Source organism: Malurus melanocephalus, unplaced genomic scaffold (assembly GCF_030028575.1).
Source record: "Malurus melanocephalus ecotype Western Australia unplaced genomic scaffold, MMel_1.1 scaffold_155, whole genome shotgun sequence".
Classification (NCBI taxonomy): domain Eukaryota; kingdom Metazoa; phylum Chordata; class Aves; order Passeriformes; family Maluridae; genus Malurus; species Malurus melanocephalus.
The window spans coordinates 421,036-438,233 of NW_026623387.1; the positions used below are offsets into that span (position 1 = coordinate 421,036).

Consider the following 17,198-nt stretch of genomic DNA (forward strand, 5'->3'; position numbering starts at 1 on the left):
GGAGTGAAATATCTTCCTACACGTTTCTTTTATAAGACAGTGCTTAATAGTCTTATAAAAACAATTATGTGAAAGAGCAAATTGTCAGGAGAAAATAAAAATTCAGTACTAAATCTGTTTAAAAGCTACACCTATAGATACGATAATTCAAGAGTGACCAATGTTTTCTGGAAAACACAGAATTGAACATTTAAACATTAATTCATGATATTGCTTAAGTATAGGCAATTATCACTTAGTAATGGCTAGGCTAAGAACATTAATTTCATCTATTCAAAATATCATTCCATTTATGTGTTCCTATATCAAATAGGAACACATAATTACATGCACGTTGACCTGTATTTAAATGTATAAAAACCAAAGAAACAAACTATTGTAAAGATATAATCATCATTTTCATGATTACTTTTCACCTGGTTTTATCACTGAGGCCAAGCAGAAATGGGAAATTAAATCAAGCAGCACAACTCCTAGAGCCTATGCTACTGCCACCTTCTGTGTCTGAAAGCTGATTTTTGTGCTGGTCATGGAACACAGCATCACAGGCCCTWTACTTCCATTGTGTCTTTCTTTATSTCTAAACTGGAGGGTATAATGTCCCTGRCTTTTTCTCCTAATTTGGTGTCCATGTTGTAATTGGCTCCTGTAGGTTACCCTGGATGGCCATGACATTCGCTCYCTGAACATCCAGTGGCTGCGCTCCCAGATTGGCATTGTTGAACAAGAGCCAGTGCTCTTTGCCACCACGATTGCAGAGAACATTCGCTACGGTCGGGATGAGGCCACCATGGAAGACATCATCACAGCAGCCAAACAGGCCAATGCTTACAATTTCATCATGGACTTACCACAGGTATGCTTTGTGTTGGAAAGTGTTTGGCAGAATTCGATAAAAAAAAATATAAACCTTTTGTCCTTTTGTCCCTGCTATCCTGCAGCTATTTGTGCTCAGGTGGAAGGGCAGATGATTAATACAGATAGGAGGCAACAGCCTTTCCTCTGACTACAGTTAGGTCTTACTACATGTCTACCACCCAGTTACAAAAACAAACAAACCCCTCCTCCTAAAATACAAGCCCGAGAAGAATTAGTTCCTCAGGAATCACTTACACAACATTCAGTATCATGGTAATAATGATAGCATGATTAAAAATTCGGATTTTCCATGCTGTGGAGATCCATTTCTGCTCAGGCCAGAAACAATGTAGCGCCCAGCCTCTCACTAACCAGCACGCATTACTTGAGCTGTCTGTACTGATGCTCACAACCTCACCTCCTTGTACAAGYTCTGTAAGCCAGCTGGAGGTTCCCTATTCTCCAGTTTCTTCCCTAATGATGACAGGGCTTCAATTGTTCCTCCTTACAAAGCCCAAATTGGATAGCACTGAGCTGTCTACTTTTCTAGAATGTTATTTTGCCAAATAGCTTCTGAAAATAATGTTACAATAGTGAATGTTAGTGACAGGATTCAAGTACCATTAACCAATGTTAGGACATTCTCTTTGTCCTCCATCCATGCATTTCCAGGCTTCCAGGAAACTCTTCACTGAAAGGCTGTTTAAAAGCTCCTATTTATTTCACGGAAATGGAGGAATAAAAAAGATTTAGCTCTAAGTGAATATAATTATGCTGTCTCTCAATATGCCAGGCTTTATGTGTTTATTTCATTCTCTACCTGAACCTGATGGCACCAGGGTATGGTATCCATGAATCACAGACACTGTTCATGAGTCACAGGTCATCAGCAGACACGTCCAGCTCTGTGAAAAGTTTGCTTGTGAATCATGGAGGGTGGGTGGGCRTTTCCTCACCATTTCAGCTTTTGCTGATATAGTTGTTTTGAGCTGAACCAGAACATCTCACCTTTTAAACCACTACATACTTTTGGCATGGGGTTGGAAACTTGGTTCAGGCAAAATGATCTTGTGCATTATGAAGGAAGTTATTTCACCTGTTTTTCTTTGAATCTGCCGCACTGTGGGTTTGGTTTTTTTTGGGGGGTTTTTTTGGTTTTTTTTTTTAAATATAGTAATTTATTTTAAGTCTACTCCAAGGACAAATCTGAGAGACATTTTACCAATATCTTCTCCAGAAGTTTAATGTTTTTTTTTTTCTACTTAGTTTAATTTTCATTTTTTGCCTTCACACAGCAATTTGACACTCATGTTGGAGAGGGTGGAAGCCAGCTGAGTGGAGGTCAAAAACAGAGGATAGCTATTGCTCGAGCTTTGGTGCGAAACCCCAAAATCCTGCTCCTAGATATGGCTACATCAGCACTTGATAATGAAAGTGAAGCAGTTGTCCAAGAAGCGCTTCATAAGGTTAGCTATTTTATATAAAAAATCAGACTTGAATGGGCAGAAATTATTTTTAATGCACTCTGCAGAGGGTGCTACTGAATTGCAACAAATCAGTGGGAAGCTTTTCTTAATGACTGTTTCTCATGTGCAAGTAGAACCTTAGCATTATTGACAGAGAATATTTTTTTCTTACATTGGGACATCAACAGAAATCTATAGCTTCCTTTGTCCAGAAACATGCGCTCCTCTGTGGGTGGGCTGTGGATGGAGCTGAAGTCAAAGTCAGCCGAATCCACTAGAAAGACTCCTGTTAATTGGAGCAGCCTTTAGCTTGCCCAGCTCCTTGGCAGCATTTCAGYGGGCTGTGCTGGCAGTGGGGCTGTTGTTGCTCCCCCAGGCTCGCCTCGGCCGCACCGCCATCTCCATCGCTCACCGCCTGTCAGCCATCAAAGCTGCCGATGTCATTGTCGGCTTTGAGCACGGCAGGGCTGTGGAGAGAGGAACTCACGACGAGCTCCTGAAGAGGAAAGGGGTTTATTTCATGTTGGTAACCCTGCAAAGCAAAGGAGAAACAGCACCTAATACAGAAGAAACAGAAAGTAAGCATTTTGTTCTCTTTTGTAACATCATGTAAAAGCCCACACAATTCAGATTCTCTTTTAATAAGGGCTTGTAGCTTCTTTTTTCTTCTGCTTTTATGGCTGAATTTTATCATTCATTGAAGTAATACACTGATAGCCCTGGCCAAAATGGCTTTGCTGCATATACACTGAATGATCTTTGTAATATAAGTCTGCCCTGAAACTTCAGTCCTGGCCTGCAATATCCATAATTTTATAGCTCCACTGAGTGCCARAAGTCCAGTTCTGCTGCATTTGGAATTCAGGCACATTACAGAGTATGCTGAAACTGCTTTGTTTTGCTAGAGGCAGATTTGAATCAAAGCTTCTGGCAATTAAAGCCTAATAGAATGATCTGTCGTATTTTTGTGAAGCATACATTGGATATAATTATCTTGAAATAAGAGAGCAATTGCAGAGTTAAAATAGGTGAAAAGTCTTCAGCAGTCACATCCRAAGTGAGATTGTCCTTGGGCTAATATTCCATTAACTTCACCATGTCAAATACAAATATCAAACTTGTGAAACATGTAGGTTGAGTAGCAAGGTTGTATTATGCCCTTTGCCTTCTATGAAGTATTCCATTTATGACTTGGAGACATTGCTTTTTTGCAGTCACAGTGTACTTAGGTTGTACTCAATTTTAGCACTGACTGAAGAGCTCTCTATACTCTATTTTTCAGCARCAGAGAGTAATGTAGTTGAGCCAAATCTTGAGAATGTCCAGTCATTCAGCAGGGGAAGCTATCAGGCCAGTTTGCGGTAAGTCTTAAAAATGGCTGTAAATATCARTATTTCCAGACTACTTTCAATGTTTCTACTTCATTCCACTATTCCAAAATCCCCATAGTGCTAACAAATCACTTTTCTGTGTGCTGTGTAAAAGAGGGTTGCAGGGCTGCAAGCATTTTACTGAGACAGAGTTCACTTGAAAAGAAATAGCTTGARTAATAATGTTACTGATTGAAGTCCATGGATAAATAACAAGGCTCTTAATTTTACTCATTTCTATCTACAGTACCTTGTCTCCAATTTTTATCTACTGTGTTAATGTTCTGGTTTTGATATGACTAACATACAGCCATATTTGTTATATCTTTCAGTCCAGTCATTTGAAAAATTTCTTGCTGTGCAATTACTTGAGGATCAATGCAATATACAAGGACATTTCTATTATGTCTTCTACTTGATGAAAGTTAAAGCATTTTACATTTAGACTGTCTTGCAGCTAGACACTTACAATTTCTTCCAGGCAAGCCCATGTGAGGCATGTGTTAATGAATTCATCTCCTACATTACAGAGTAATGTTTTGTCAGAGAGAGAGGTGATTTGTTTCAGCATCCTGTTTTGCTGGATTGAATTTTTGGTAGYGGTGATGGCTTAATAACTGGATGCCTTAATAACTTGTTCAAATATGGTAGGGCACACCACAGTTTTATTTAACTAATACACAGTACATGCTACATCTGAGACAATGTCTGTCTGAGTGCTGTGARTGGAAAATGGTTTTGAGAAGTATTTTTCCCTGTTGGTGAGATATTTTCTTCCCAAGAAGTTAAGAGAACATGTTAAAGAAAGAAAAAGTCTGTGGGATTCCTATTAATTGCTTCAGTGAATTCTGATTTAGTTGATAGGAAAGCTGTACCTGCTTCACAAGCAATCATTGTTTTTACGAGCTGTGWAGAACAGACCATTTCTGTCCTCTTTACAGAGCTTCGCTTCGTCAGCGCTCAAGATCCCAGCTCTCTAATGTGGTCCCTGACCCTCCACTGTCTATTGGAGGAGATCCTGCAGAGTCTGCCTATCTTATGCCATCTTATGGAGAAGATGATGGAAAAGCAAAAAAGGTCAGGTCCAATAGTTTGTTATGAAACTTTCAACTGAATGGGTTCTGTTACTTGTTAATGATCACCTGTAACTATGTGCTTGTAGCTTAGGAATTGTTGGCAGGTACATCTTCAATTGATCCTTTTCTGTATTTAAACAAAACCACAGCTTCAGTTCTTATCTCTTTGTAAATCTTAGGCTGTTATGATTATTGGTCCATACAGAATTTCTAGCACAGAAATTTTGCTGTTTGCTATCTACCTGTTGGTAAATTCAAACGTCTTGTAGATTTAGTTGAGAAACCTACACTCGTAAAAGCTGGATTAAGTGACAGAAAGCAAACTGCTCAGTCTGAAACGTAATTAATGGCCACTCAGTGATACAAATGGCACTGCTTCTTGATAAATAAAGAATAAATTCACTTCCATCCAAAAAAACACCTGGAGACTTGAGGAGAGAGATACCCTCACTGCAACCTAACCCAGAATCCTTTTGCTGTCCATGTACTCAACGCAATCAATTGGCAAAGAATATAAATGCCAGCATGCCTTAAAATTACACAGAMTATGTAGAAATATGCACAGTGGCTTTCCAAAGTGCTATGGAACCCTCTGCACCAATTTGCTTGGCTGCAGTTGCTCAGTGCAGAGAGCAGCAGTTAGAAATTCTTCTTCTTGCTATTGCCAAGCCTATTCTGTGGATAAATAGAGGGCTTGAGTGCTGTCACTCTGGCACCAGCTCAGAAACAAGAAAAAATACAAGATGCTTCCACCCACTCTTCCCTGCACATTTCCAAAAGAGAGGTCTTCACAGTGTCTCTTGTCTGGTCATTTCTAGTTATATGAATTGAGGAAGATGAGCAGGGCAGTGTTACAAAAATTCTGCACAAATCAAACTGCAGGAGAAGTTATTATTTGATGATRAATATTCTGCCCTTACTGGGCATAATGATGGGAATTCAGCATGTAGTATGATAATGTTTCACAGAAGGGAAGCATAATTAGCATGTAAAAACCCTGAATTCAGCTATCACTCTGAGATCTCTCTTGTTTTAATTGTATCACATACCTGTTAATTTGGTGCAGTCTGATCAGTGTGGTCACTCACAATACTTGAAAATCATATTCAAGAGATTGAATGAGTGACAGGAAAAGCTGCTTGTGAGGAGCAAATTTAAGTTTTGGCACTGGGTATTGCATCACAYCTTGTCTGGAGGCAGCTGAAAGGGAGCAGCCTGAGTTTCAGTGGCAGAAAATCTTAAATTGGTTGTAAATAACCTCTGCAGCTGGAACAATCAGGGTTGCACAAGGTATGAATCTCTCTCTTTTTCCCTAAGGATGGTAAAGGTTGYCATTTATTTAACCCTCTTGTGACTCATTAGGGCCACAAAACAGCTCCAGACAGCAGCCCTCTCTGCCCCTCCTGTCCAAAGCTAGAGCAGCTGCTGGGGCACAAGATGCTTAATTTAACAAACCAGGCTAACTATTTTATCTGAAGGGAGAGCATCTCTGAGGGAATGCATTCACTTCATAAATCCAACCTGTTTTTTTAGGAAACTGTTGTTGAGGAGGATGCCAAGCCTGTACCATTTTCCAGAATTTTGAAGTACAATGCCTCTGAGTGGCCATACCTGGTGCTTGGATCCCTGGCAGCAGCTGTGAATGGAGCCGTCAATCCACTCTACGCTTTGTTATTCAGTCAGATTCTTGGGGTATGTTATGGTAACATTTTAAAGTGTATTATAGCTCTGAAACAGAGGAGAGCGAATGTCTGACACACAACTTGACATGCTTTGGCAAATCTTTAGATCTCATCAAATCAGTGGGGTTAGCCTTCTTGCCTATAAACAGTTATTCAGTAGAGATATTTATATCCCTGTCATCATACTATCATCAGAGCTCTTTGAAGGGGTAGGCTTATCAGCATTTGTAATGTGTTCTTCATTATCTCYATTGTTCACTTTCCAGGAACTGTTKGGAATGGRTTTCTTTCTATACTTGCATACAGTTTATTTTAGATGAGACAAAATGTACCTCACATGAAGGTACAGTGGAGAGAGAAACATGCAAAGRTTTCCTTCTCTGCAGAATTTTATTGTGCAGATTTGGGCAAGCCTTTGAGAAAGTTTTGGATCAGATCTAAAAATACTTCATTTCAGGCACCTCTTTGCTGCCTTCTCCCTGCCCAGGGAAATGTAGATAATKGTAATTGGGTTCACAGCCACCAGCAAAGACTGGGCTTGCATCAACAGCTTTAGAAGCAGGAAGTRGGAATATGCTTCAAACCTTAATATTCACTAAAGGATGCAATATTATCAAAATCCACAGCCTCTCTTGAAACTTGTCGAGTTCAGCCTTGAGTGTTTTTTTCTTCAAAAAYGTGCTGTGTAGAAAGAGGATGCTTCCCCCTTTGTATAAAACCTTTCTGGGGAGATCCTTGCCAAGTTGTTGGGAAACTGGAGGGCTGCCTGAAGATATTCAGTGCTGYTCTAACTAATGCCTAGGAAAGTGTCCTAAATTTTCAAGAATTAGGCTAGAGAAAGCCCATCTGTTCATTCTGTATCTTACTGAGTAAAGTAATGACATTCACTAGGAATAAAATGGGAATGCCACTGTTGTTTTGTGGTTTTGGTACCCATCTGATGCAGGCTAAAACTTGTGCTTCCCACTCACTTGCTTTGGTCATGGTAAGTGCACATGTGTGCAAAAATATTTGCCCTAAAAGGCAGGCAGATACTGGAGGTTGAAAACCTTACAGGCAGGAAAAAGTAAATGAATGAATGAGTGAAAACCCCAGCATGTGAGCTATTCGTAGAAAGGGATTCTCAGAGCAGTGCCAGCAATCTGTCAAAAGAAAAGTTGACCTTTTGCTATTTGTTTTTTTTGGGATGGGTTGTTTTGCCTTAGACATTTCTCTCCGGGAAGTTTCTCAGGACTCTGAACTACATTTACTTGTAGTTTGACATTTGCTAAGTAAGATACCGTGAGAAGGASAGTAAAAGATGTTCCAGGCCCCGTTGATCCATTTAGCAGCCTCTGCCCAATGTGCTTGGCCTTCAGGCATAGGTGTGCCACCTYCAAATAGTTTTTGAGTGTCTAGACCTCATRTCAAGGACTGTGGCTTTCACTAGAYRGTAGGTGAGACACTGCTACACACATTCCACAGTGAATCTGACCTTTGATTCCATTGGAGAGGAGTCTTCTAGACCCTGAGAGGTCTGGGGCTGATGTCATCCTGCGAGATGTGAAATAACTTCATTCCCAAGGATCAATTCCTGYTCTTGAAGGCCTCAGTCTGTCAAAGGAGAGAGGTGCAAGAAAAAGCAAGTCATAATGGACATGAGAAAAGTCCAATATCTGTGTTTCATTATTCATAAATTTAAAATATTTCTGCCTGGTACCAAGGCAGTCAGGTGGAATGTACATCTGCTTTCAGATCTGTCCGAATATCTGCAATATCCCCTGTGTCAGACATGTGGGCTTGTACTCTGAGACAAATATGCTGGGGAAGTGTGGGAAAAATCCCCACAGCTATGAAGTGAAAGGATAAATTTAGCTAAGACTGCCCTGAAGGTTTTCAGAAATTAGTCCCAAAAAGTCAATGAARAACTGGATAATACCTTTTGAACAATTTTTTCAGTAGTTTCTTTTACTTATGCTTTGGTTCTCCCTGTCAAATTGTCTCAGAGTATGGATCCTTTCCAGTAAAACTCAGTTGAAAGATGTGGTCTTCTGTTGGGCATGGAGTCCAGGGCTYCAGATAAAAGATACTGCTGAGGCTTGGATGATCTGAACACGAACACTTCATCAACAAATCTTTCTTTTTATAACCCTGCTGCTATTGTCCATGCTGCATGTTATCATGCTCAGTGTTATTTTTTAAATCAAGAACACAGACTGAAAACATAACTAAGCATGTTAGGACACTTGCAGAATGGGATAGATCAACTTCACAGGGCAGATTTGTAAGGCAGAGGTTGAATGCGTAAATTWTTTTAAATTAAACCTTGCAGATAAGATTGAGAGATTAGACAATTTATAGTAATTTTACCTGTGAAATCCAGTGAGAATTAATTGAAGATTRGTGGAGAAGTACAAATGTGAACTTTGACCTCTATCCAGAAACAGCAGAAACAGCTCAGATAAAGAACTTCMGATAGGTAAACTTCTCTGACTGAAAGGAATTGCCAAAGGATAAATTCAGACCACTTCTTCAGCACCAGCCAATAACATTGGTGGGTGATAAAATATACCAGATATTAAAAAATGAAAATACCATGGAGATTGGTACTGAATGGGGTGGAGGGGCTCCCCTTTAAGCATTAATGCTTTTTCTTAAGTGCCGAGCAGTAAGTTAACAGTTTGCATCCACACTCCTTCAGGAGAACAGTAGCTTCCTCTTGGAGTCTACCTATGGCAATTATAGTACCTGTAAGTGTAGTGCAGCGAGTCACACTGGGGTAGAATTATTTACAGACTTTATATTSTACAGCCCAATAAAGTTGTAATTGGCACAGACCAAGGAGTGGGTAAGATGCTGCTGCACTGTTGCTTTGTTGCTCTGCTATTTATTACATTGTTATTCTCCAGCTATCCTTGTTTACAGTGTGTGGGGGGGCAGTGGTTAATTATAAGTAGGGATGGGCCGCAAAAATAGGGGCAGTGTGTGCAGACACTGAGTATACTGAACTTGTTTAATAGGAGTAAAACCCACTCAGTTTAAACCCAGGCTCACTTTAGGAAAAAGAAGGGATCAGACCTTTGCAGGGGGTGAGGGAGAACTCTGTGTTATGGCTTTGGTTCCAGGGTGGGTTTCTGTACTCAGTGACTGGGAGTCATAAAAACTTTCACACAGAGCAAAACTGACATTTTTATTTCTTTATTTTCAAAGACCTTCTCCATTCTTGATGAAGAAAACCAAAAAARCCAGATCAATGGCGTCTGTGTGCTCTTTGTCTTAGTTGGAGTTCTTTCATTTTTCACACAGTTTCTACAGGTAACAGCAATCCAATATACATAATTTTGGTTCTGCACCTTTTCTCAGTGGGTATCTCTCTGTGTACAATGTTTGTATTTATTCTCATGCACCCCAGGGATACACCTTTGCCAAGTCTGGTGAGCTGCTTACAAGACGCTTAAGGAAACTTGGYTTCCAGGCTATGCTGGGGCAAGACATTGGTTGGTTTGATGACCGGAAGAACAGCCCCGGTGCTTTGACTACAAGACTTGCAACAGATGCCTCACAGGTCCAAGGGGTAAGACTGGCACCTTATGAGTCATTTCACTATAAGCACTGATTGAAGGCCTATTTTGGCATGTTGTCACAGCTACCATGTTAGCTACCATGCAACCAGCCAGATCAATGCAGATCAGTTCGTGGTAAGCCAATTAAGCTATTTCTGTTTATCACAGATTGCCACCGTGGAACTAATATTAGTATATGGTATATCCTTAAAGTACAAATAGGGTCAAAAAAGAACACAAAAATCAGTATACCAACCAACAATGGAATGGGAAGGTACACCCAGTGCAGAAGTTTGATTCTCTTTTTTTTCTGGAGACGATTAGCTTTTTGCCCCAATGCTTAAGTGTTTATYTCAAAAACATGTCAAAATAGTACGTTAGTGACATTCATTAATAATCATGTTTTCTAGTTGTTTTCAGCATGGTATTGTGCATATTGTGGCAGTTTTGATTTAAACTGACAACCCACTTGAAAAACCCATCTGCAGTACTGGCTGGTGCTCCAGCTGGGAATCCTGCAGCCAGTTTCAATATTTGGGAAAGTGAAACATTAACTGCATGCACTGTATTGCTTAGTGGTCGAGGGTTAAATCATGCTGTGCTATAAATGTTACCTATCTGAAATGATCTTTGGTAGAAGTGAGTCAGATGCCATTTACTGGGCTCTGATGCAAGCTATTTTCTAGAAATAAGGAAGGAGATGTACAGATTTCTTTTGTTGCAAAAATTGTCATGTTTCAGCTTGACTGAAGATGATAAATTAGTTTTAAAAATTTAGAGAAGCAGTTTCCAAAACCCTTGTCAGCAGCAATTTCTACAGAATCGGAGAAACCTCACAGGCACTTACAGAGCATCTTTTAATTGAAATAAATAAACTTGTAAACCACTGACTGAACCATTTAATAGCCTCCTAAGGAACATCTTAGTTCCAAGCACATGCAGAGCAGTGGGGCACAGCCATCCAACCCACAGCTTGCAGGGTGTGGGGGAGAACAGAGCTGCCTGAGCAGCAATGCCCTGCACCTTTCACTGCCTGACACAGACCTTGCTGAGGTCAGAGGAGGAGATGATGAGCACTTTGTACTGYCAAGTTCATAACTGCAAATCAATTTGATTGAAAATCATCAAGGATATCCAATGTACATTTATTCTATTAAATACCAATATAGTTCCTATTTAGGGTGCTATTTGCTGCTGTGAAAGAAAATTACTTTTGAATAAATAAATCAAGTTTATTAAAAAGAATAGTGTTGTTGAAAGACCAGATAAATGTATTCAATAAAGGCGATGTCAAAGCTGTATTTAATTTTTTTTCCTTAATAAAGGCATAGGCAGAAATACAACTTTGTTTCATCCCTTTTCAGTGTTGTTGCTTACTGATTTTAGAACAGCTGAGGCTTTGTTGTTAATAGCTRAGTTACAAAAGGGTCCTGTTGATTATTTCTATCTAGATGGATAAAAGTAGAGGCAAAACAATGTATTCAGATGAGTGTTTTTCCAGGGAACCAAGGCAACTGATTTCAATACTTAGATTATCTTTCTCACAATCAGTGGAAATGATCTTCTGAATTCTCAGTAGAAAATTTGGTRGATGAAAGGAATATTGGACATTTGCAATCCTCCTCTTTATACAATTAATTGGAAACAGTATACCCAAACAGGCTTAATTCCAGTGCAGTCAGCAGCTGTTAGTGATGATGTTAATTTACTATACAGTTTTCTAAAGTTTTACAGGAAAAATTGTTATATTTRTTTTTGGAGTACAAGTCAATCATGTCTGTTTCTTTTCTTCAAAGGCAACTGGATCACAGATAGGAATGATTGTCAATTCCTTTACTAACATTGGAGTGGCCATGATCATTGCTTTCTACTTCAGCTGGAAATTGAGCTTGGTAATAATGTGTTTCCTGCCATTTTTGGCTTTATCTGGAGCTGTGCAGGCTAAAATGCTGACAGGATTTGCCTCGCAGGACAAGAAAGCGCTGGAAGCTACTGGACAGGTAATGCTGTCTAGAGACTAATTTATATTTGCAGTGATGGGTAGATGAAAAATAAGTCATTTGGAACCATCAGTAATTCAAATGACATGAAACTGGCAATGTTTTGTGAGTAAGTTGCAGTATTTCAGCTTGTCAAACTGTTGAAGCTCCATTGGGAACTCCTTAATTGGAAAAGCACTTGCTGCATGGAATGTGACTGACCATTCAAATGTTACTGGACTGAAGTGGTACACACAGATCTCTCAACAGCCTGGTTCACCTTTGCTGGGCTTTATTTAAGCCCCCATTTGTTAATGCCCTGTGATGATGCTGTCCTCGGAAAGTTGTGATACTTGTTCACCTAGAAATGCTCAGACCTGAGAATCTGGCACTGAAGCACAGATCAGTATCTGCATTTTGGAGAGGACWGTTGTTCCTTCAGTAGGTCCTATGAGCTTAAGAATTAAGCTCTTAGCCCTTCCCATCTTAAGAATTAGGACCTGACCAATTCTTGCATCCAGAATGGCTTAACTATTTACAAAAGTTAATACTTCTTGACGAGGAGAGAAATGTCACTAATGAGTAAGGCATTAGCTCTTACTCAATAGAAAATTCAGAGGCTGTGATGAAGAAGACATTCAGTGCTTCAGCAGTTTTGGTGATGACTGATTATGTCTGGTGTTATTTTCTAATGTATTTGCCATCACTGCATCCAAATGCTTAAAACACTGAGTTCTTTTAAAGTGATTGCTCATTAGCCATGCTAAACATGGAAAAGCCCAGTCTGCACAATCCAATTTATAGTCCCTACTTATCTGCTCTTTCACTTTGAATGATAATGCAAGACATTGACTCTTAATTTTGGCCAGGAAAAAGACCACATGAAACTGGATTTCTAATTATCTGCATTCAGATCTTTTCCTATGTGCTGAAAATATTCAAAAGCTATATACCACACTTGCTTCCCAAAGGAATGTGTCACATTATAAAGATACCTTCAAAGTCCAACCAAACGACATAATTTTAAAACAATTTCTAAGTAAAATTATTTAAGATTAGAAGGGTGAAATTAGCACCAAACAAGCTCTTAATTTATTTCTGTAGATRAAATTGTGGTGGCCTTTTTTTGGGACATAAACAAAAATTGTGACTGGCAACAAATAACAATAAGAAGCCTACAATTAGTTTAAGTTCCACAGAAGTTTCTGTGGGGATTATCTCATAACTTCCTATGTTGCATTTTTCTATGTGCATAGATAAGCATTTGCTTACTCTTTGCCTATGTACAAGGTAAAAATCTGGGAGATTGTGTTACTGATGATTTATATGTTCCACCTGACCAGCCTTTTGGACATAAGARAGGGAAGGAGGGTGAGCAGGTGAAGAAACTTAGTAAATTCAAGTGGGTTTAATTTATGAAACAGAAAYTGGGGATAGCATCCCTTTTAACTCATTCTCTGACTATTGCTAAAAGTAACACAAAATAATTGAAATAAACATATTTAATTAATAAATCCATGCAATCAAAGAAGTTCCTAAAACCATCTTTCTTTTGTGGATGTCACATTTATTCACATTATGTGAAATAAGTCACAAGTGAGAGCATGTGCCCGATTCCCTAAGAATGCTTACAATAAGAGCTCCAGTGGAGCAGGCAGAGCATTGCTCTTGAGGATGTCAATAGGTAATTGCATGTAGGAAGGATTCTCTTTAGGCTGGCTGATTTTTGACCCAGTCTGTATCATGTCTGAATAAATGTATATACTGCATTAGTGTCCTGAGTTCACAAAAGAACCATGCATTTGTGAGAACACACACTACATTTCTAAGTAAAAATAGGAGCTTTTACACTTTTTTTTTTCTCTTCCAGATTGCCAGTGAAGCTCTCTCTAACATCAGAACAGTAGCTGGGATAGGCAAAGAGAAGATGTTTATCAACAATTTTGAGAAGCACCTGGATATGCCCTACAGAGCTGCAGTCAAAAAGGCACACGTGTACGGACTCTGCTTTGGCTTTGCCCAGAGCATTGTGTTCATTGCCAACTCCGTCTCTTACCGATAYGGGGGGTTTCTCGTTGACAAGGAAGGACTCCATTACAGCTTTGTGTTCAGGTGAGAACCTGTCCAGAGCCACAAACAGGTCTCCCAAAGTTCTGGATTCAGTGTGGTGTTCATTTTGCTGATGGCTTCCCAAGAATGACTSTGTCCCCCTTCCCCACAGGGTGATCTCTGCTATTGTGACCAGTGGAACTGCTTTGGGAAAAGCTTCTTCCTATACCCCAAACTATGCCAAAGCCAAAACATCTGCTGCACGCTTTTTTCAACTGATTGATCGGCTTCCTAAAATCAGTGTTTACAGTGAAAAAGGGGAAAAATGGGTAAGAGTGGAGATGARTAATTTGTGATGTCAGTTCAATACAGGCATGGAAGTGCACTTATGATTTAGGAGTCAGTGAGTATCGATGCTTTAGAAGAAGGTTATACTGATTGTAAAATTTGTATTTGTCTTTGTTCTTTTGGAAGYGAGCTCTGTACTAGACAGGAAGAGTAGTATAAAGTCAGCCACTAGGAATTTGTCAGTGTAAAATGCCTATAAATGGGAATGGAACTGATTTGGATGACTCACAGAATATCAAGTTCTTGTTTCCTGCTCTACAGTTTATGACAAACCTGACAATTGCTGTTTTATAATGGAGGTTTTTCCATTCACATCAAACTGGTGGGGGGTTCATGAGAAGGCAAAGAATTGTTAAGTCAGACAATGAAAATGCTCAATTTCTGGTGAACTGAAAAGTGAGACACAGAAAATTGAAATACAGTGTCTGTATTAAAATTTTAAACTTACCCATTTGCAAGGCAATGCCATTACCAACTGATGCCTCTGACCATGCAKTAAGTGTAAGCAGAAAATAGTGTTATGACTAATAGCTTCACCTCTGGAACAGCTACTCCAGTATGTTTTTCTTCCCTTTTCCTGAGATAGTTTCATAAGCACAAATGTAGTATGTTACACAAAAGATGCACGAATGGATCTGAGGGAGAGTTATTTAAAACTTTACAATTCAGTGTTGAGCTCAAGCTCACTGTAACATCTTTCTTCCTTTTTTTTTTTTTTTTGTTTTTTTCACCAGGATGATTTCAAGGGAAGCATTGAATTTCTTAACTGTAAATTCACATACCCTTCTCGGCCTGATATTCAGGTCCTGAAAGGACTCTCTATATCTGTTAATCCTGGACAGACTTTGGCATTTGTTGGAAGTAGTGGCTGTGGTAAGAGTACCAGTGTCCAGCTTCTGGARCGTTTCTATGACCCTGAGAAAGGAAGTGTGGTAAGCAAAGAAAATTTGGTTTCTGTGCTGTTGCTTTCACAGGGCTCCAAGAGCCTTTTGCCTGTGTCTTGCTGGGCAGCCCAGCAGTCTTGGCACGTACATGTGCAGCTAGAGGCTCCAGCTCCTTGTCATAAAGACAGATGTGGACCATTTGGAAAATTCCCAAATATTACTTCAGATGTATTCAGACAAGATCAGAGAACTACAAGCCTCAGGTGCATGCTTATGCATGATGTAGGCCATAGGCATTTACCTTGGTAGYTTCTGTATGAAACACACAAATGTGTGCTCTACATTGTGAGAACACAAGCAAAAATCAACCCTGAGGGAAGCAGCAAAGAACATGGAACTTGTCTAGATTTAACTTCCAGTTACTTAATTACTGATGGTTTAAAAAGCTTTCATAAGTTTTCCTAATGTAAATACTTACCCATCTAGATTGATTTCTCTTTCTCTGGAAAAAATCTGTATGGTGATCACTATGTCAGCAAGGCAACAAAGAAAGCATGTGTCTAACCTTAAGCAATTAAATAGCTCACTAGGACTTAAGGCTGAGCAAATGATCTAGTGTTTGGCTAAATGATCTAGTGTTTGGATCAAAGCCATACCACAAAATATACATCATGCACAAAGGAGTAAAGTATAAGCAATTCAGCCTATCATTTAAAATCAGTTGTGTTTGCATTGTATGATATGGTTAAATAATTTTGTTTTGCTATAAACTATTTGAGTGTTGCAGGCTGTTGTTTTGWAAGGATGTTTCAAGTTTTCTCCCATTTCCTTGTAGTTAATAGATGGACATGACTCTAAGAACATAAATGTACAGTTTCTTAGATCAAAAATTGGAATAGTGTCGCAGGAGCCTGTGCTCTTTGACTGCAGCATTGCTGATAATATCAAATATGGCAGTAACACAAAAGAGGCGACGATGGAAAAGGTCATAGAAGCAGCCCAGAAGGCTCAACTGCATGATTTTGTCATGTCTCTGCCTAATGTAAGTACCCAGGAGGCCTTGGCTGCTCGGTGTTCATTGCAGCGAGAGTTGCTCCAAACCCAGTTAAACTTGCTACACATGTGCACCTTTTATTCCTTTTACAGCTGTAAGAGTAGAAGCAAAGAGGGTGCCATGACCATTCGTTGTGTTCCTGAGAGTTTGGGTGTGCRTTGCTACTGAATTCTTACACAGTAGAAAAATACATAAATCCTGTTCCCAGTTGAGAGAGATTTGCCTTGTGAGTAGGGCAGATATTTAGACAAAAATACTTGAGGCTAGCTCCTTATGTATATTTATGAAGTATTTAAATGCACTAAAATAATGTAAATATAAAAGGAACATATAAGGTATGGATGCAATTTAGGCACCCAAACACAGCACTTTTCTAGAAAGCCCTTAAATGACTTTTAGCCTTTTCTCCCAAATCTAGGGCAGGGAGAATTCTTTTTCCCTCAGACATATCAGCCAACATCTTGCTCTCAAATTTTTTGTTCTAGGCCTATTCCTGTGCTGCCTGGGCCTCAGGGCCACATGCAGACAAAGCATGGCTTGGAAACCTCTCTGCAAACACGTGTACTCCTGTACGGTGTTTCTGCATTCCCAGGTTCTCAAGGAGGCAGCAGTKGTCAGCATTCTTGCCTCTCTCCTTCTACTCTTCCTTTACACTGTGTAGTGCTGTGTTAAGTTACACCAGAATAAAATATTCCTTTTATATGTTTTTCAGAAATATGAAACTAATGTTGGGGCACAAGGATCTCAGCTGTCTCGTGGGCAAAAGCAACGCATAGCCATAGCAAGGGCCATCATWCGAGATCCTAAAATTTTATTACTGGATGAAGCTACATCTGCCTTAGACACGGAAAGTGAAAAGGTAAATGTCCAGCGATAAGCAATAAAGGAAA

General features: G+C 39.5%; 1 protein-coding gene across 2 annotated transcripts in view; it reads left to right on the plus strand.

Moving 5' to 3' along the window:
- The window catches only part of ABCB11 (ATP binding cassette subfamily B member 11), a 36,325-nt gene that overhangs the window by 16,700 nt on the left and 2,427 nt on the right, over nt 1-17,198 (plus strand). Inside the window, exons 14-27 of one of the 2 annotated variants that reach the window (XM_057371713.1) lie at nt 653-856; nt 2,154-2,324; nt 2,701-2,902; nt 3,607-3,685; nt 4,636-4,771; nt 6,304-6,462; nt 9,642-9,746; nt 9,844-10,005; nt 11,791-11,994; nt 13,844-14,085; nt 14,195-14,351; nt 15,105-15,302; nt 16,090-16,296; nt 17,021-17,167. In XM_057371713.1, the coding sequence (XP_057227696.1) occupies nt 653-856; nt 2,154-2,324; nt 2,701-2,902; nt 3,607-3,685; nt 4,636-4,771; nt 6,304-6,462; nt 9,642-9,746; nt 9,844-10,005; nt 11,791-11,994; nt 13,844-14,085; nt 14,195-14,351; nt 15,105-15,302; nt 16,090-16,296; nt 17,021-17,167 (2,373 nt within the window). The remainder of the gene's footprint in view (nt 1-652; nt 857-2,153; nt 2,325-2,700; nt 2,903-3,606; nt 3,686-4,635; nt 4,772-6,303; nt 6,463-9,641; nt 9,747-9,843; nt 10,006-11,790; nt 11,995-13,843; nt 14,086-14,194; nt 14,352-15,104; nt 15,303-16,089; nt 16,297-17,020; nt 17,168-17,198) is intronic. The other variant, XM_057371714.1, reaches the window with a different exon arrangement.